This window comes from Melozone crissalis, unplaced genomic scaffold (assembly GCF_028551555.1).
Source record: "Melozone crissalis strain CALT ecotype California unplaced genomic scaffold, PUWL_Pcris_2 ptg000019l_1, whole genome shotgun sequence".
In the NCBI taxonomy this organism is placed as follows: Eukaryota; Metazoa; Chordata; class Aves; order Passeriformes; family Passerellidae; genus Melozone; species Melozone crissalis.
Window position 1 is genome coordinate 13,329,802 of NW_026535797.1, and position 20,378 is coordinate 13,350,179.

The 20,378-nt window shown below is 55.9% G+C and overlaps 1 protein-coding gene across 2 annotated transcripts in view; it reads left to right on the top strand.

Annotated features, from left to right (window-relative positions):
* Positions 1-20,378, top strand: part of SEMA4G (semaphorin 4G) — a 28,664-nt gene that overhangs the window by 3,410 nt on the left and 4,876 nt on the right. For both annotated transcript variants that reach the window (XM_054276830.1, XM_054276832.1), the window contains exons 2-5: positions 17,622-17,835; positions 18,977-19,125; positions 19,642-19,704; positions 19,784-19,882. In XM_054276830.1, coding sequence (XP_054132805.1) covers positions 17,712-17,835; positions 18,977-19,125; positions 19,642-19,704; positions 19,784-19,882 — 435 coding nt within the window. In that variant the 5' untranslated portion in view covers positions 17,622-17,711. The remainder of the gene's footprint in view (positions 1-17,621; positions 17,836-18,976; positions 19,126-19,641; positions 19,705-19,783; positions 19,883-20,378) is intronic.

Below are 20,378 nucleotides of genomic sequence, written 5' to 3' on the forward strand. Positions count from 1 at the left end.
CAACTTGCTTTGAGCATCATTGTCACTCAGCCTAAATTACTTTTAGATGTTTTTAATGACTGGGTAACATTTTTCAGCTGTTAATTCTGCAGCACCCTGCTGAGGGACAGTCCATCTGTAAAGACCAAGGACTCCAATATTGTGGTTGCTCTTCCTGACATTCATTTAGCTTTATTTTTTGATACGTGATTCCCTGTGGCAGAGATGTTTTCAGCTAAATTTACAGCTACAAGCTCTTTTCTTTGCATGAAGGGGATCTGTTTCCAAAAGGGCTGGAAGGCTGGCTATGCATGTACCAGTGGAAGGTCAGGGATGTAGAGGAGAAACTGGGAGATTGAAGGTGACAGTCTCCAAATCCTGTCTGCACTGAGGGCGACATTACCCTTTGGGCTGCAGGGATTTTAGCCCATCATTTGTTACCTCTACCTTGCACTTTACTTGTAATGCACAGCACGGAGAGCTGTGACATGCAAAATGATCCCACTGGGGCCGTGGTTTGTGACATCAGCCATGCAGGTCTCTCCAGTCCCTCTTTCCAAGGCAGGCACAGCTTTTGCATTCATTTCCAAAAGCAACTTCTAAGCCACTCGCCTTCACCATCTCTGGGTTTTGCAGTGCTTCTGGGAGACTGTATTTTTAAATCCTAGCTCATAAATTTTGGAAGCTCCTTTCCTTCCCCACCCCCTCGCCCCTATCAAAGTGTCAGAGCTGAAGAAAAACTGCGAGAGTGATGGATGTGCCCGGCTCTGCTTGCCAGTGCTCTGCTGTGTGGGGGGGTTATTTACTGCACTGCTGGGGTTGTTTCTTCTTTGGTGGCAGAGACAGCAGTGTAGGGGTTTGGTGCCTGGGAAGGAGGGGTGGGATGCCCATGGACCATCCAAGCACTTGGCTGGAGGAGGCAGGGCTGGGACAGAGGTTGCTTGGGCACAGTGACACAGAGAGCAAAAAGGTGAAGTCATGGGGACATGGATCCTGTCTGGTGCCTTGGCCCAAGGGGTGGATGCTGGGGGCCACAACACCTTCCTGGCTCCAGCTCTGGGGGATGCAGCTTGGCTCACCCAAAAGGCAGCTTTTAATAGCCACCAGTCTTATCCCATCCCTCGGGCAGCCCCATGGATTTGTGCTGCTCTAGGCAGTGTGTGGCAGAGACCTGACCTGCCATGCAGGGGAAACACAGGGTCTGGGGCCCACTGCAGAAACAGAGAGAGACACCCCTGTGCTCCCTGGCCAGGCTGGAGCCTGCCTGCTTTTACTGGGAGCAGCTGGGATCATGGGCAGAGGGGTTGTCAATGTCCAGCAAATCACTTCCCCTGGTGCTATGCCTCTGTCTCTTCCCTGTGTGCAGCCACCTTTGTCCTGCTCCTGCCCCAGAGCTGGGACAAGACCCCACAATGAGCTTCAAAACTCCATTTTCTAATGGAACTCCCAGTGCCTGCTGGCATTTCCCCCTCATGCTGCAGGAGCATCCCAAAGCAGCTCTGCCTTGGTTGAAAGGCAGGTCAGGACCCTGCCCTCCCGCAGTCTCACCAGCCCTTCCCCGAGGGCACGCTGCCGACAGATCCGGAGCCAGAGAGATGCTTTCCGCTGGCTTAGAGAGGTTTGCAGACAAGCAAACCAACCCGAGCCTGCCAGCTCGCTGTGGAGCGCCTGTCCTCCCTGAACTCCCGTGCGCCTCTCGCAGCCGGGCTTGTGGGAACGGATCGGAGCTGCTGTGACTCAGCCGCTTCTCCCTTGAGAAAATTTGCCCTGGCACGGTGCTTGGCTCTGCGGCTGGGGCTGCCGGCACCTGGCAGCCTTCATCAACAAATGGCCTTGGGCAGAACATCCCAATTTCCACTGCCAAGCATTTATGGGAGGAGAAACGCTGCATGTGATCTTGCAGGAAGTGGAGGCAGCAACTCTGCTCTGTACTGAGCTGGGGGAAAATGTCCCATCCCTCCCTGAAGCTGAGCCTTGGGCTGGAGGGGCTGCAGCACAGGCTGGCTCTTCTGGTCTGCCCCTGCCTTTTTCCATCTCCTTATAACTTTCTCAGACAAATTCTTCTGCAATTGTAATTTTCCCCGCTGGCTCTCAGCCTGAAGAAACAGTGGTTTGGAAAGTTTGCTCAATGACTTGAAGGGAAGAGGCTCCCAAGCCTTTCATGCTCTGTGCCCATTGGAATATTTTTTTTCCCGGGGCTAATCTGTGGAGCATGACACTTGGCTTGATGAGTCCGTGATGCTCTCAAGAATCAAAGCCAAGCCTGGTGAGTGTGTACTCAGCTGCTGGGAAGCCCCAAGTGCTGCTGTCAGAGTCCAGGCAACACCATGTGGTCTTTTCTGTTCCTCTGCTCCACACAGATCTGCCGGCCTGGAATCTGGGCAGGCTGCTCCTGTGGGGGGGACAAAGGAGACTGATGAGGTTTCCCCACTCCCCTGTGGCGTGGGGCTGTTGTGCTCCCCATGGGGCTTTTTTTCCATGGAGGCAGGTAAAGCAGCAGTGCAGATCTCACAGCGTAGCTGAAGGATGGAGGGGCCTGGAGAAAGGCTGTTTTGCTTGTTACTTTCTCATGTCAGAAGGGGAAAGTACCCGTTTTTCCGCTGGTGGTTTTGCCTTTATAACAAGCCTCTCGCTGTGGTGTGGGCTGGCACGGCCCTAGCCTGAGTTTCACAACTCCTTTGTGGGTTTCATAAACCCCAGCGGCTGGAGCACCGTGATTTTGTAACTCCCAGCTGACTTTTAAACCAGTCTGGAGAGGAGCTTGAAATGGTTGGATGCCTGCTGCCTCTCGGACTACAGAGGCTGGCAAACCAAATCCCAGATCTGGAGCTTTATCTCAGTTTTCTTACCTGGGGCAAGGGAAAGACAGGCTGCAGGTACTGCTGAGCAGTAGGAAGCAGTTTCCTACCAAATGCTGGGGATCCTGGTCAACCCATGGGTTTGATGTGCACCAATGCCTTGCTAGTGCTGCAATCCCAAAAGAGAACCCTTTGTGACTTGCTGCTGCCATGGTGTGCACCCTGCCAATGTATTTCTAAGTTAATCCTGGCTGCTATTTGATCCTGCTTGCTAAATTGTCTTTACACCTCTCTGATCCATAATGAAATCCTCTGTCTGACCAAACCTGGTTTCCAGTCGTGGGAGAGGGGACACAGATCAGTGGGGAGTGTGGGGTCTTCTGACAGCCACCCTGGACACCCCTGTGTGTGGGACATCCATAAGATCTTGGTTGTGCAGGATAAGCCTGAGAGGGGGCAAGAGGGCTGGGGGCTGGCACTTTGAGACTGCAGGCAGGGTGAGGGTCCCTTGGGGCCCAGGGTGAGTGTTGGTGCAGAGCTACAGCCAAGCCAGACAATGGCTCGTCCCCAGCAGCCTTGAGGCACTCGAGGCACAGCAGCGTCATGCATTAAGCACCCTGAATCACATCACTGTGTGCTCTGAGGGGTCTGCACGGCCCTGCAGGAAGGCTGAAGGCTGTGCTGCCTGGGGAAGTGTCTCTGGCAGGGAGCAGCTGGCAGTGCTGCTGCCCTGGGAGCTGAGCTGCAACCTGAGTGCGGGCAGGTCGCATCTCCCCGCTCGGGGCGAGCGCAGCCTGCGTGCTGGGAGAGCTGATCCGCGCTAATCCCATCAATATTTCACGGTGTCCTGGCCCTGTTATAATTCCTCGCATCATTTGGGATGCCGGCTGGGATGGGGCTGTGGTGCCAAGTGAAACATGAGAGCTGCCATGGCTTTGCCCTGGCTCCCTGGGCATCTGGGGGGTGAGAGGGGCTGTCTGTAAGCTTTTCTGCTGGCTGCCACAGGTAGAGTGGTGTGGCAGAAACAGGTGAACTCAGAAATGCTGGCTCTTGGCATCTGCCTGCTTCTGCCGTGTGCTGGAGTGGTGGGGCTGTGCTGTGCTGGGCAGCTGGCCCATGCACGGGTGGGGTTGTGACACGGCAGAGCCTGCTCTACTCGGTCCTCTCTCTGTGGGGCACAGTGTTTAAGTGACAACAATAAGAAATTAAACAGTAACCAGTCTCTGGGCTGGTGATGAGGGCACAAAACATTTCCTTTTCCTAAAGGCTATTTGGAGTAACAGGGAGAGAGCACTACAGACAAAATCTGGCATGGTTTTGGGGAGGGGGGTTTCCCGAGGCACCATGTCGTGACTCAAAGGGTCCCCTGCTTTGGGCTGGGATAGGAGTTGTAGGGCTGTAAATCCTATCGGGAGCAGATGATGGAGCTAGGGTTGTTTAACCTGGAGAAAAGGATGTTCTGGAGAGACCGTGTCACTCTCTACAATTGCCTGAAAGGAGGTTGTAGCAAGGTGAGGGTCAGCATTTTCTCCCATAGGACAAGAGGAAATGGCCTCAAGCTGCACCAGCGGAGGTTCAAGTTGGACATCATGAAGAATTTATTCCCTCTAAGTGTTGTTAAGTATTGGAATGGACTGCACAGGGAAGTGGTGGGGTCAACATCCCAGAAGATGTTCAAGAATTGACTGGACATGGCACTTAGTGCTGTGGTTTTGTTGATCAGGTCTTTTTTGGTCAAAGGTTGGACTCAATGACCTTGGAGATCGCTTCCAACCTTAATGATTCTTTGCTTCTAGAGCTGCCCTGATAGGAAATTCCCCTTCCAGCACCTTCCTGGCTCCGGGCTAGGGTTGAAGCAGAGCCAGACCTTCCTGCTTAGCAGAACCAATGCATGGATATGAGGGATACAAGCACAGGAGACGGTTGGGTCTGTTTGGGCTCCTGCTGCCTGGAAAAGTGCCTCTCTGACTCTTGGGAAAACCATGCAAAGAAGGGGAAGGTCCTGGCCTTCAACTTCTTGGAGCCCTAAATTCCTTCAGTTAATCTCATGGGGGCAGCAGAGCAGGCAAAGCTCTGAAAATAGATCTGTTTCCAGCTGCCAATGACTCGTGTTAATTAATTAAAGCCTCGCAAGCTCGGGCCTGTAAAAGCCCAGTGCTGGTCGCGCCAGGCTCGGCTCGCTCTGCACTCACGCACTAATTATCCTGCTGCAAGGCCAGCAGCTAACGAAGCTCCAATTTGTGCTGGCTTCGGCTTCCAGCCGTGTGGGAGGCAGGGAGTGCTGCTGCAGGATGGGATGGGTACAGTGCCCCGGGTAAGGGGGAGCTTTGGGCAGCGCTGTCCCAGCCCTGGCACCCCTTCCCCAGCGCTCATGGACCAGCTCTCCCCATAAGTGGCCCCACAGACTCCAGCTGTGCCTCTGCTGAGGTAGGGAATGGGGTTTGGAGAGGATGTGGAGGACCAGCTGCCTTGCAGCACCTGAGCACCCCATACCTAGGTGAGACAGGCTGGCCAAGAACGTCCCTGCCGGGCTCTTGTCCCTGCCTGGCTCCCGGTGCGTGGGCCTCCCACTTCCGCAGGGTGGGCAGAGGGGCGAGACGCGGAGGAGACGCTGGGGTTTTGCCCAAGGACAGGAGGAAATGGTAATTAGCCTCTGGAGCACAGAGAAGGCGAGGGTGGGGAGGCAGGAAGTGCTCCAGGAGGTGGGTAGCGTCTGCTCTGAGAGTGGGGACAAGGAATGGGCCTTGGGATGTCATGCTGGGAGAGCGGGTGGTGGCTGCTTGGGGAGTGTGTGCAAGGGTGACAGAACCACCTGTCATTAAGAGCACTAGGATGGTGCCTCCTCAGCTGAGACCCATTGGTGGGTGAGGGCTGGGGGATTCAAACCTCTGTTAGCCTCCCTCCCACCTACAGTGTTTGCAGGAGGCAGGATCCTGGCATTCAGAGGCCCTGGGAATGGCCTGTTAGTCAGGCTCCCCACAGGATCACCCTGGCCCTGCCATCTTTACTGACCCTTGAGGTCCAGAAGGTGGTGGAATCTCAGCTAGGGCTGACCCTCACCCCCAAACAATGCTCAGCAGCTGTAGCACAACCTGCTCAGCCCTATGCCCTGCTATGGGTCTGGCTCCAGGTCTGCAGGGTGTGGGGTTGGGGTGGTCTTTGTCCCCTTCCTGGAGACCTCACCCCTGGGACGGGCTGGTGTGGAGCGGAGGGGATGAACTGGCATCCAGAGGCGATGGTGCTGGGACTGGGCACCACATGGCTTTGTGACCACAGGCTGGCATCACCCAGCCACCCTGCCAGCTCAAGAGAGCTGCAATTCAGCGTACACAGGTACAGCATTTCCCCACCTCCTGCTCCAGCTGATTTCCAACTGCCCTAGATCCAACCTGCTGATTACACACAATGTTGGCTCAGGGTTTGGTTTTGGGAGGCCTGCTGCTGCTGCTGTGAGGGTTGAGGAGGGAGGGTTGGCCAGGTGCTGGAAGCTTACGAAAGGAAAGCAAACACAGGCCTGGACTTGGCAGCTCCTCCACATGGGGAGGAGCTGCAGAAGCCACCCAGGATAAAAAGGCTCCACACAGGGCCCCAGAGAAACCATTACCTGCCTGTGTTTCCAAACAACCTTCCGCCATGCGTGAATGGCGAGGCGTGCTGAGAGCGGGGAGAAGATGGGGTGCAGCGCCTGACCCAGGCGTGCAGTGCAGGGTGCTGGGGTGACTTTGAGGGGCAAGACACCTTAGTGAGCACCATGGCACTGGTGGGGGGCTGTGCTGTGCTGACATAGGCGCCTCTGGCTGGGGTTTTGGCATGATGGTACAGGTAGCATGTGCTTGCTGTGCTGGCAGAGTAGGATGGCACTTATCCGTGTTCAGTCATGCTTTTTCACAGTACTAAGTCCACAATATCAGTCCTTTGCCTCTCTGACTTTGCAAAGGGAATTCACACGGGCTTTTGGGGGCTGCATCATGCAAACCACCTGTGCTGAGTGAGCCCCCGGCCCACCCTACGTGTTGGGGGCTGCATCCCGTCCCTGCCTGCCGCGACTCTGCCGAGGGACGTGCTGCCACCTGCTTCCATGCAACGCAGGCAGGGCCGGCCCTGCTCCCCTCCCCTCCTCCTCCTCTTCCTCCTCCTCTTCACGGCCCCACGCTGAGGGCCGAGCCCCCACGCTCGGCGCTGCCGGCAGGGGGCGCTGCGGAGCCCGGCGAGGCTCGGTCCGCACGGCGGGGCCGCCACAGCCGAGCCGGGCTGCGCCGCGAGCCGAGCCGAGCCGAGCCCGGCCGAACCGTGCCCCTGCCCGCCGTACCGCCCGCACCGGCTGCGCCACCGCGCCAGGCAAGCACGGAGGGGCCGCGAGCGGCGGCGTTCGGGGCGGGCGCGGGTCCGCGGGCCAGGGGAGTGCCGGGTTTGGGCGCCGCGTCCGCGGGCAGGATTCGGGAGCTGGGTCGGTCGTGCGCGGGGTGCGGGTACTGCGCGCACACGGCTGGGGCCGGGTGATCAGCCCACGGGCAGGATCTGGAGCGCTGAGTGCGGGTGTTGAATCGCTTGGTAAGTCCTGGCGTGCTGGCTCAGGGTCGGGTATGGCTCTGCAGGTAGGGCTTGTAGTGCTGGATCCCAGCTGCTGAGTCCGCAGGCAGGATTAAGGGTGCTGGGTCCGGCTGCTGAGTCCACAGGCAGGGTTGGGTTGTTGGATCTGGAGTGCCGGGTCTTGGTTGGGGTCCACAAGCGAGGTTTGGAATGCTGGCTCTGTCTGCTCGGGTACTGGATCCGGGTGCTGAGTCCACAGGCAGGTTCTGGGGTGCTGGGTGTGGGTGCTGCTCACAGGAAGGGTCCGGAGAAAGAGGAGCAGGGCTCTGACCTGCTGTGGTTGAAATCCGGGGAATAATGCGTTTGGGGAAACAAGAGGGCAGAACCTCGGAAGCGACAGGGAAAGGGATTTAGGGTAGGTCTGATGCAGGTGAGGATTTGGGGGTGAAGAACCGGAGGGGAGGTGGGATATGCTGGATGTGGTGGCAGTGCAGGAGCTTTGTCTGGGGACAGGTTTGGGGTGTGGAGTGAGGTGGGTCTGGGGGACCTGGGTAGGAATGACGAGGGAACATGCTGGGGGTGTGAGGGAACACGATTCTAGGAGTTACGGACAGACAGGGCACCAGCTCCGGGCAGGGAGGGCTGGATCCTGCCCCGTCCTTCCCCAGCAGGCTGGGGAGATGAGAACTGCTGTGGGTGTTTGGGAAGGGTGAGCATTACCTGGGGTCAGCTGGTGTTTCAGACGGCTGGGATGAGGTACTAAACCGATGAAGGTGGTGCAGTGCAATCCCTGCCCCCTCTCCTTCCCTTTGGAAATCAGGGGGTGGTCATGGAATGTGGCTTGTCTGAGCCTTGACTCGTCGAGATTCATCTCCTGGGGCTGCATTGCTGTGGGGGCTGCAGATGGCCCCCAGGCAGAGCAGACCAGCCTGTGCTGGGGCTTCTCTGCTTCTTCGTGCCAATCAAAAGGTAGAAAGTAACTGCAGCACAGGAATTTGGGGCTCTCTTTGCTCTCTCTATTAGTGCCCAGGTGAGCCAGTGGCTTGTGCGTGGCCTTTAAACCAAGAGCGTGAAGTGGGAGGGGGAACAGTGGAAAGCCTCTTCGGGTGCAAAAAACCCAGTCTCCTCAGACAAAGAGGCTTCCCAAAATGGATGAGGAGTGCAGTTCTACTCAGATGCAGGGAAATTATTAATAACAACAGCGGCATTTTTGGTGCTGGCTGGGCTGCCACTGCGGCCTCCGGCTGCTTCGCTTCCCTGTGCGGCAGGCGCTGGTTGGGCCCCCCCGAACCCCGAAGCTGGGCAGGGTGACCCTGGCAGCCGCAGATGCTGCATGTGTGCCCTGCAGGACAGGTCTGTGCTTCATCTCGGTTTGGCCAGGCTTGCTGTGCCCAGAGGGATGAGGGGCAGGGAGCTGCCCCCCAGCAGGAGAGATCCCTATCAGGACTTTGTTTTTGTGTTGCAACCTGAGGGGGAAAAAAAAAAGGCAACAAATCCAAACCACCCTTTCAGCTGCTGCAGATGAGGCTTTGTTCTCCCCCCCTGCCTTTTCCAACATCTATTTGAACATTTCACCACTTTACCCACCAGGAATGCAGTGGGTTTGCTGGAGCTGGGAGGTTTATTCAGCAAATCTGGCAGGTCATGTGCCGGGATAAAGGTGCAGGTGTGCTTAGCAAGGCTGCTGAGGGGCTTCTGCCGGGCCGTGCAGGGGAGATGTGGTGCCAGCCTCGCCTGGCCGCGTGTGGGGAATTTCCTTGCACTTGCCCGCCGGCTCTGCTTGACATCTTGATGAGACTTGTTGGGAAGCACCTCATGTGATGGGTGATTTCGTGAGAGGGGGCCCGTCCTGGGGACCTGCTTCCTGTCAGAGAGGAGAGGTGATGCCCCCAGACTTTTTTTTGTAACTCCCCTGACAGTGGTGCTGGGTGGGTGCCTGTTCCTGTTCAAAGGTGAGAGCTCCTGCCTGGCTGCTGCTTCAGGAGGAAACGCTGCCGTCTCCATTCCTCCATTCCTGGCAGGCTCTGCCACCAGCTCCTCGTGATTTACAAGCATGAGGGCTCTGCCACAGCAAGGTCATCACCAAAGCCACCCCCTCCTTCTTCCTGGGGCCTGAGCTCTGCTGCTCAGAGACCAAGGGGGCCCAGGGTTTCAGGCTCCAGGTAACCTGTGTGGGAGTCGGGATGCAACTTCGTGGTTCAGGGTGTGCTCTGGGTTCTGCTTTTCTTGTTGCTTAAAAGCTCCCTCCAGGTACAATCCCACCTCCGTTACCTGACAGAGGGAGACTGTTTGCCTGTTGCAAAGCCCAGCCCATGTAAATCATGTGGGGATCTGATTTTGGGGCAACAAAGCTGGTGGTATGCAAACAACTGTGGGAAAGGCCAGATGTTACTGCTTTGTGCTGTGCAGTTTTGAATGCAAAGTGAAATATCAAAATTGGTGTTGACCCCGAATAGAAGCTTTGTTGGAGGGAAAGCAAAGGAAACAAGAAGATGTTGAAACTGGAAGCCCAAAAACTGCTCCCGTCATCTGGTTTTGCTGGACTTTGGAAAAGAAAACAGTTTATCTTTGGAATAAATAAAAGGGAGAGGAACAGGCTTGCAGCAGAAAGCCCCATGTTCACTGCAGACAAGCTGGGTTGTGCTCCACCTCTTGCCCCCGCTTCCAAGGGGACCCCAGGTCGTGTGGGATTTCTGAGCCTCTGTTTCCCCTTGGGAAAGCCCCGCACCGTCCCGACGGCGGGAACCCCAGGCATTGCCAAGAAACATCTTTGAAACTCAAACCTGGCTTTGGAAAATAACTGGAAGACAAACCGGCTCTAAACAAACACCCAAGTTAATTCCGCGTCTTGCATTGTATGAGCCCAGTGAAATGAAACAGTGCAGCCACAGGGACGGGCAAATGGATTCAGATGCTTTAAAAAGCCCTGAAATCTGCTGGCTTTGAGATGTCCTTTTACATTTAGGGTTGGGATTTTTTTCTTGTTTTCTTTCTAATTGTTCCTGGGAATTTAATTCTACAATTATTTTGCTGCTTCTGCTGAGGAGACAATGTGCTTCAGCCACAAAGCCTTTGAAGGCTGAATTGCAGATCACATCCAGTGCTGAGCCACTTGGATGCAGACGCCCCCTTGCTGGGAGAATTTGCTGTGATGTGGAGGGCTGTCTGTCTGTTCGTTTGTCCAGGCTGCGGAGGGGCTGCCGGCCAGCGGTGCAGCTTGTCATGCTGCAAATGAAAAAAGGATGGAGCCTGTTGGGGTTTGGAGGTGATGTTGCCTAATGATGAGGGATGTGGGAGCCCCAGGGCTGTGCATCCCCTATCTCAGGGCTCGGTGGCTCTCTGCCTCCCCCGTGTCCTGGGCTGGAGGCGTGAGAGTGGAGTCAGAGCGAGCCACAAAGTCTCGGCACCATCCGGTTTCACTTCCCGGCTGTTGCACGACTCCCTGCTGCTCTCTCAGGTGCTCCCAGGCTATGGGGTCAGCCCAGGGCTGCTGCTGTGGCCTTTCCAAAGGGGAGAGATGTGCTGTGAGAGGGAAGAGCCATAGGGACTGTGTCCTCACTGCTGTCCTGCAAGAGCTAATGGCCTCCAGCGTGTGAGGATTGTTCCTGTGGGGGGAGTTTTGCTGCTCTGTCCAGGGCTGGCTTTGGCTTCCCTTGGTGCTCTCAGTCCAACCACTGAGCTGCAAGGGTTTGCCCTTCAGCCTCCCCTCCTTGCACCCTTCTGGACCATCTCCTGGCAAGGCCTCTGGACCCAGGCAAGGAACTGTTTCAGCTAACAGACAGTGTTGGTGGGTTTTTCATTTGGGTGGGCAGTGGAGGAGTGATCTCTTCTGCTGTCATGGGCACTGTGCTCTTGCTGTCTGCTTGTGTCGTGTCATGAGCAGCTGGAGCAGAGCTGTCCCTGTGCCTGGCAGCCATGGCACAGGGCAGAGCAGCTTTCCTAATTTTCTCAGACTTTTTTGGGTGGGTTTGGGTGGGAATGGCTGGAGAGCTCTCATGGGGACTTGGCACTGAGCTGTGTTGCTGCCTGGCAGCCCCTTTGAATCTCCTGCTTCACATCAGACCCGACCTGATGGAGGAGAGGAACGAGTTCTTGTGATATTAGTGAAAACAGGGAGCTTGGGAGAAGCTAACACACCCTGATCCCTGCAGCCCTGCAGGGATGACACCATGTATCCCTGCCCCTTGTCGGGTGGGCAACATTCCCCACAGGAATGCAGCAGGGGGATGTCGATAAAGGCGTGGGGCTGGCGGGGGCGAGGGGGGGCAAATGTGTTGGAAACTGGGCTGTTGTAAGTTTTATTGCTGACTGCTCAGCTTGTCTTTCCAGGGATGTTTGGCTCCCTCCAGCACTGGGGCCCCTTAAACTGTCCCACATCCCCAACTGTCCCGACTCTCTCTCCCATCCATCACTTTGCTACTTCGCATGTCTCCTCCCTGCCGTGACATTTCTGGGATCAGAGCTGGGTGCTCTCCTCTGCTGGTGGCTGGTGGGGACTGCTGTGGGAATTCGGAGCCTGTTCCCATGGCCTGCAGGAGCCTCCCACCCGCCTCCCTGGCTCCACGATGGCTGTGCTCTGCGTGGGGGCTTTGCTTCGGGAGCAGGGCAGGATACTCTGTGAGAGGAGCTGATGTTGCAGCTCTTCCTCCCCTTCTCTGTGCCCAAATCCCAAATTTGGGTAAAGGAGAAGTACATCTGCTTCCTCAATGGCGGAAGCTCTAGTGTGTGTCTGCTGAAGCACCTCAGGGTCACGCATGGTTTTGTTTAAGGAAAGCAAAAATAAACCCAGGGAGGGGCTCCCAGGAGGTCACTGTGCTCCTTCTCTCCCTGACCCAGCACGGGTCCCCTCTTCCTGGAGGGCATTTGGCAAGTTTGCATTTTTTTCTTGTGTTGTTGACAAAAATCCTGTCTGGTTGAGAAATATCTGTGCAGCAGCGCCAGCCCAGTCCCACGGGTCAAATCCTGCCCCTGCAGATCTGTGCCAGGAACAGCGGCTTGTTTTGGGCTGGCCTTTGGGGGTGCTGCCACGGGGGACCCATGTCCTTGCAGGGCAATCTGGGCACGAGGCCAGGAGCAAACTCCTCGAACAAATGGATGGACACTATGGGCTTGGGGTGGATCTGGTGTTTTATCATTTGCTGGTTGGGCTCTGCAGCAGAAGCGAAGTGCTGGAAGTTCGTCAAGGGCTGAATTAAAGTTGCCTGGCAACCTCCATCCCGGCTCCTCTTCCCACATCTCGCAGGATTTCCCACCCAAGGCCTGCCGCCTCCAGGGAAGGGGGGCCCGAAATGCTCCGCGCTCACACCAGGCTGGGGCCAGCCCTGTCTCCCTTGCCATAACCCACTGGCTGTTCCCACGCCCGGAGCTCTCCCCACCTCACCATCCCCAGGGGCAGGTGCCTGTCCCCCAGCCCGCCCCAGGAACGGGCCAGGCTGTTTCAGCTGAACCTGAGAGCAACCTGAGCGGGTCTCCTGGGGCGTGGGACAGTTCAGTGACAGTGGGAATGCGAGTGGCTGCAGGGGGATGTGCCAGGCTTGGCATCAGTGCGTAGAGTGGAATTGGCTGCATGGGGTTTGGAGTGCCCAGGCTCCAAAATAGCAAAGTGCAATTGGTGTCTTCTGGTGCAGTGCTAGATGGGGATTTTGTTAAGGCTGTTTTGCAGCTCCATAACCCAGAGAAGGCCCACTGGAAATCCCTGTCTCTCACTGGGAAACCGGCAGTGCTTGCTTGTAGTCTGTGATGCCAAGGGGAGCAGCCCATGAGGGAGGAGGAATGTCCGGCAGCCACGCTGGGAGCCTGCTTGGGCTTTACTAGATCTTGGTGGAACAACTATAAGCTGTCTAGGGAGGAGTGGGATGCGAAAGTGTCTTATCCCACTCCACAAATCTGTCCTGCCATCCAGAATGGATGCTGAGGGTAAGCTGGAGAAGTGCTGCTCCCATGCACCACTTCCATTCTTTCTCCTGAGTTCCTCTGAAATTAAAAAGCTGGCATAATTTTTTTTTTTGAGGAAATGTCTATGGGGGCCTGTGAGACCCTGTCTGTGGTCTCTCCATGTTTGGCAGCCCCACAGACAGCACAGCTTTCCTGCAGTGCAGCTTGCAAACAGCTTGTGCTCCCAGGTTTTGCTGCCTTGTGACTTTGAGGACCATGGGGCTCTGGGAAGGGGCTCCTATGCCCACAGAATGTCCTGCTGCAGTTAAGGTGTGTGGCAGCTTTGGCTTGTTTCTTTGGCGAGTTTCTTTGGCCAGATCCAGGTTGGTGAGAGTGTGAAATTCACTCATCAAAAGCTTTTTGCTCCTCCGGAGACGCTGGTCATGGGGATTTTAAGGAGGTGCCGACTGGGCCAGCCCGTTTGGGTGTGCTGTGCCTGGCTGCCGGTGGGAGGCTGAGGCCAGCACAGTCATGCTCACACAGCTGCCGTGGTGACCCAGTAAACCCAGTCAGACCTGACCGGGGCTCGCTCGCTCCCCTGTGTGCTCACCCACGCCTGCACGCCTCTGCTGCCCCGCTGCTTTCCTGCAATCCCCAGGGACCAACACACATCGGTGAGAGGCGGTACCTGGCTCCGGCTCCGTGCTGGGCGCTGTGGCTGAAGCCCGTAGGAGAACTGATAGCCAGTGGTAGGAGGGTGGGCTTTTGCCTCTGTGGATGTTGCACGTTGTGAGCAGAGCAGCTGGTTCCTGGCTTCGCCCCTCTCGGGGTGTCCGTCAGTCCTGTGCCTGGGTCCTGCATCCGCCGTCCTGCTTCTTCAGCCTCGCCAGCCAGCGACGGGAGCCTCAGTGGGAGCTGAGGCTGCACCATCAGGTCCTATGTCGGCCCCCGGTGCTGGGAAGTAGGTGAGGTGCCAAGGGACTTGGGAGCTCATTCCATGGGAATAGGGTGGGCTTTTCTGGGACGTTTTTCTCTTAAACTCCTAGCTTTCTTGGAGCTGCTGCTGCTTTCTAGCCTCTCCATCTCCCCTTTTTGTTTCCCTTCCCTAGAGAAAACTGTTCGTTTCCATTCCCAGCTTTTTTCTATTTCTCATTGAAGTGCTGGACTTGTGTAATCCATCTGCCCCCAGTCCTAGTGGTGAGTCCCACAGATCAAGACCTCCTCTACTTCCTGCCTGAGCCCTCAGTTTCACCCTGAGCTTAGAACTTGCATCCTGACAAGGGGGAAGTGATGGGTTTGGGGGTGTTTGGTGTGGCTGCACACCAGGGTATTGACCTGAGGGGAGCAAAGGATTGTTTCAGTTCCTTCTTGCTTTTTCTCCCCCACTCTAGGTATGAAAAATAAGAACTAGAAAATTAAAAAAAAAAAAATAGGGAATCTTGGAACAGCCCTTCTCTTTGAGTAAATATTAACTGGCTCTTACAACGTAACTGATTAAATGTTCTTTAGGACAAAGTTACATCTGATCTCAGTCAAAGGAACCTTTGGAAATGGGTGTAGCTGCTTCACGGGAAAAAGCAGAAGAGCCCAGCCCTGACAGCATGGGAAGCTGCTCCCCCCTGCCCAGCCAGGAACCCTGCACAACCTCCCAGTTTAAAATATTTTTGTTTTCCCCCTGTACTGGCGCTGTGTGTGTGATGGTTAATGTTAGCTGGGGCTGGCTCGCAGCACCACGCTGGGCCTGTGATAAACACCATCCCTGCCACCCTGGCCGGCCGCACTCCCAGCTCCGCTCCCTGGCACATCAGGAGCCAAGCAGCAGGCAAAGTTCAGGGTTTGTTTGTGCAGGGGAGATAAGCTGAGGACGCCCAGCAGCATGCAGGGCTGTTACTCATTTATGAGAGATCATTGTTTGCCTTGTCGTAAGGAGGTTTTTCCTCTACTCTGCTTCCCCATCCCAGGTGCAGCAGCTCTTGTGGCTTGTGCATGATTCCAGACTTGTGTCCCCATGTGGACACTTGGGGAAGGGGTCCCTGTAACTTCCAGAGTGGTCCTGCTCCCACTGGTGGGATGGAGAGGTGTCAGCATGGGGCTGGCCGGGGTGCTTTGGTGCTCCAGGTGTGACCCCACCACTGGCTTTGCCCAAAGCTTGGTGGGTTTGGCTCGTGCTAGACATGGTGCCACCAAAGCACATTGTTTCTTCTTGATGTCTGTCTGCACTCACCTGCCTTGCATTGCTGTGCTGTCATTCATGGGCAGACCCTCTGTCTGTACAGGGCTTGTGCTGGAAACAGGAGTAACCTGGAGTGAGCCTGCTATGGGATCTGCTCCCCAGGGAGCTCAGCCCTGCATGCAGCACCCTGCCTAAACCCAGGGTTGGATGCTCTTGGGTGCTCTGTTCTGGTCTGGGGGGACAGTGGGGCAGCAGGGAGAAATATTTCCCATCTGCCTCATTCCCTCTTGGGTTTGGCTGTTTGGTCTCTGCCCTGAGATGCGTGGGATGTTTCTGAGGCAGCCCGTGCTCCAAAGAATGAGTCTGGACTCTTCACTTTCCAGTCTTCAGGTTGTTTATTATTTCTTATCTACAAAATTTTTCTCTCTGCCCAGCTGAGATCTGCTCAGCAAGGCAGCCATAGGCACTCTGACCACCCCTGAGGCAGTGTTGTCTTTTATACTACAAACTACGCATATCATATTTACTTTTAATTCCCAATACCTATCACCTATGTTAGACAGTGCACTTCTACTCTAAACCAATCCTCAAGTACCAAATCACAGCAGAAAATGGAGAACAAGAAGAAGAAAGAAGAAGGACTGGACACACCCTGATTCCTCCATCTTGTCTCCATCACCCCTATACCAAAAATTCTAAAATCTCTATTTTCACCCTGTGAACACATCATTCTTGCACCATTCAAACTTGTGTGGCTCTCATGTCCTCATACACAGGTGACACTTCGTTAGAAGTATCAAAATCAAGCCGCCAGGTGTTCCGGGCAACATGCCAGGGTCTCCGAGCCCCCCGAGAGGGTTCTCAGCAGCTCTGAACATCCGGAGGGATGTGCTGAGTTCCCACATTTCCCAGAATGCTCTCGGGCAGCCGCCAGTGCAGGTGTGAGGTTTGTGTCTGAAAGCCCTTGAAGGAACCAGAACTTTGATGCAAGCTCCAGAACTAGGGCTGAATCCACATCTGGCCCCTCACTTCTCCTTCTCAGCCCCAAAGCCCTCTTCACCTTGGTTTTACCTCCCTTCTTCTTGGGACTCAGCAAAGTATTTGCTTCAGGGAAATTGTCTGCAGTGAGCGTGTTTGAGCAGCTTCTCTACAGGGTCAGGTATTTGGGTTTTTCATATATATATATCTATATGTGGGTGTATATATATATATTTATAAACCTCTAAGCAAATACTTAGGTGCTGGTTGCTTACTGGGAGCTCTCCAGCTCAGAGATACCCAGTCATCTTTTTCCTCCTTAGTGCCTGCAAGATGAGCTAGTGGCTTTGCTCAGTGCAGCTGGGAGAGGTGGGGGGATATTTGTGGGGTTCGAATGCATGAAAGTGAGAGCTGAAGTAGATATGGAGCTTCAAGGCAGCTTGGGATGAAAGAGAACCTGAAATCTTGTGGAAAAACACAGTAGGGAAAAATTGTTTCATCTTGAAAAGATTTGCCGAAGATTCCAAGCAGTATGGATTTTCCTTCACCTTACATCCCTGTGTGCCTGAAGCATCCTTTCCAATGCCTCGGTCCTCTGGAGTCTCATCACTTCAGGGGGGCCAAAGCTGGGACCAAGGACCATGTCCTTGAACAGCAGGACATGGTCAGCTGGGCTTTTGGGAAGGAGAGGAGACCTTGGGCTCCCCAGGACCCTCACTGTTGCCATTCCTGCTGCAGCCACTCTGGGGGTGCAGTGGGACTTGGGGTACCCCTGTGTGCCAAAAGACCCACAGAGGGGCTCTCTTTCTCTGCTTTTGAGGGAAAAATGTTTCTGCTTTTTGGTGTGATATGCAATGGGGGACCAGCTGCCTCTGCTGAAACATATCCTTCAGTCAGGGGGATCTGCAGGAGCAAAAGGCTGGGGGTGAATGAGGGATGAACCCAGAGAAGACCTGGGGGAAAATGTACCTCCAGGCAGCTGACCCAAGTGCTCAGGAAGCAGCTCCCTGCTGTGACAGAATGGTTGCTGACCCAGGGGGATGCTGCAGAAGGTCACTGTGCTCAAACTCCCCTCCGTGCTCCATGATGGCTGCAGGCTCTGTGCCTTGTGCTATGCCTTGCTTTCCCCTTGAGCAAATGAGGGTTTGTTTTTCCCTGAAGCCATCCCTGGTCTGAGGCCGTGCTGGGTCAAGCATCCATGCGTGTGTGCAGCTGGCTCCTTCCCAAGCCTGCCTGCTCGTGAGGCGCTGGGACAGCAGGAGTGTCTGAGCCAGCGCTCTGTGTTTCAGGAGGGTTTGGTGGCCAGCCCTGTCCCAGAGAGCTGGAGAGGCCGTGCTGAGGAGTGGCTGTGCCGGCCCGGCGGCTGAGAGAGCGGGAAGATGAGCGCAGGGCCGGCACATCTCCTGACAACTCTCTTCATGGCAGCGGCAGCCATGGGCTACCCGTCACGGCGCTCTCCCTCCGACCTGGATGCCACCCCCAGGACAACAGTCACCTTTGATGGTAAGGGGGTGTGGGTCCTGTTGGTGGCAGTGAGGTTTGGGATTTTGCTGGCACTGGCCTTGGTGCATTGTGACTGCATCTAAGATTTGCCACCCACCTGGAGCAGGGGGCTCAGCATGGGAGGAGGGTGGCTACATGGAGGCCTCTAATCCCCTGGGCTCCACAAATCAGGGCCCACATGGCTGTCTGGTACTGGGTGCCCCAAAGAAATGAGCATGGCAAAATCATCTCCCCTAAAGTCGGAGGGGGACGAGGATGTACAGGGAGTCAGCCCTGACCAACCCCTGGCCGTGCCCAGCAGCCCTTGGAGGGTGTTCTGAGCTGGGCATCACACCTGAGCTGGCATCTCATGGCCCAAATACTCAACAGGAAACTTTTTTCCTTGATTTTCTCTAATTGCCCCAGAGCTCTTGACCTCCAGCCTCTGTGGTGTCAGTGAGCCCAGCAATGTCATTGTCCCTTGGGGGACATCATTGACCTCATTAGTGAGGCTCAACTCAGCAATCGATGGTGGGAGAGTTTCATTAGTAGCTGGGGTGCCCTTTTCTGGGAAAGACGGGGAGTCATTCCTTTTCCAGCTGTCTACAGGATCCCAAGCCTCATAGAATTTTCACTTCCTGCTGGTCCCTCTGGCCAGGGCTGAGTCCTACCTCACACTTCTCAGCACCTCAAATTGGATGGTTTCATTGGCTTGGTGGGCAGGAGCACTCAGCCTCACAGCAGAATCACTCCCCTTGTGTGACAGTTTTGGTTCAGGTTTTTTTATCCTTTCCTGGGCTGGCTGGGCTCAGTTCACAGACAGAGTCACTGCCAGCATGTTTCTGCTTTCTTCAGCAGTTTCCCAAACAACATGGCAGGTTCGTGCCCAGCGCAGACATTGCAGCTCCCACCCCTGAGCTGTGCTTTAATTAGCGGAGAGAAATTTCCTCTGTGAGCCCAAGCCCAATTAGTGCCTTTTACCTTTTACCAAACCTTCTCCCTTCCTTTCCTCCTGCTGTAACTGCTGTCACCCAGCACTGCCTGCCTGATAACCTCAGCAAGTGCCATCCCACCCACTTCCAGCTCCATTCTCTTGTCTTTTCCCAGTGGCTCGCGCTGTGCCTGCCCCGCGGTCCCCCTCAGCCCCCTGTTCCCTTTGCAGAGCTGTCGGGAGTCCGGCGCTTCACGGCGCACACCCTCAACTACAGCACGCTGCTGCTGGAGGACGAGCGGGGCATCCTCTACGTGGGCGCCAGGGGAGCCATCTTCGCCCTCAACTCCAGCGACGTGGCCGACGGCTCCCACCACACGGTGAGCCCGGCCTCTGCCACGCTGCCCAATCCCCGTCCACATCGTGGCCACTCTATCCCTGCTCAACCTCCCCCTCACCATCTCAGGTCCTGCCTGGAGGTGATGTCTCCAAGCCTGTACTCAGGTTCCCTGTGGACACCTGGTCTTTCTCCCCAGACAGGCAGCATGGGGACAGCAGTAGGAGACATACCCAAGCTCACAGCTGCCTGTTTCAGGGACACCTCAGCAGAATGAAGGGCAGAACATTCTTTTCTCCCCCAGGGAAGGATATTCCAAAATCCTCCAGGCTCCTGCAGTGCTCTGGGATGTCTGTCCACTAATTGGGGTGTGGGACCACTCTTGCCCCAGGCTGGTGGGATGTGTGCAGGGTGCCATCTTGTGTTCTGAGCAACCACCCCTCCCAAACAAAGGACTTTATCATCTCTGATGGCTCTGATGAAAGCTGGAGGTTGCAGTGACAGGGGGACCATGCAGTGATGGGGGGTCATGCAGTAGCAGTCTCTCTTCCCCTTGCAGATCCACTGGGAAGCCTCCCCGGAGAAGAGGATGGACTGTCTGCAGAAGGGCAAAAACAACAAGGTAGAGCCGCTGGGTGGGTGCCAGGGAGGGGCTGTCCCCACTTTTCCTGGCTTGTAACACCTGCCCTCCCCCTCTGCAGACCGAGTGCTTCAACCACGTGCGGTTCCTGCAGCGGCTGAACAGCACCCACCTCTATGCCTGCGGGACCTACGCCTTCCACCCGCTCTGCGCCGCCATCGTGAGTACGGCTCACCCGCATCTGCCCCTGTCCCCTGCCACTGTGTCACCCCGGAGAGGTGCAGCCCCTGTCCTCTCCCACCATCTCCACCCAGCCCCACTCCCTTTCTACTGCTGTCCCTGCCTGGCTCACTCCCAGGTGAGTGACTCTCAGGCTGGGGTGAGTAGGTTTGAGGATGTGGCCAGTGTGATGCAGATGCCATGAGTCCCCACCCTGGCACTCTGACCCCAAACAAGAGGGCTGGGGATGGATCAGTGCCATGGGGGACGCATGTGGGCTCAGTAGGATAGGATGCACCAGCCCTGGACCTGGTCTCCACTGCCTGCTGTTGCAGAACACCCTCCCAGAGGAGGGGCTGCAGAGTGGCTGATGGCAGGTGGTATGCATGCCCAGGGAAAGGTGACAGGGGCAGAACTGACTCAGCAGCTCCTCCCCAGGAATTTCCTGTGCTAGTCTGAGAGTCCACACATGGCTGTGACTCACGTGTCCAAGAGCA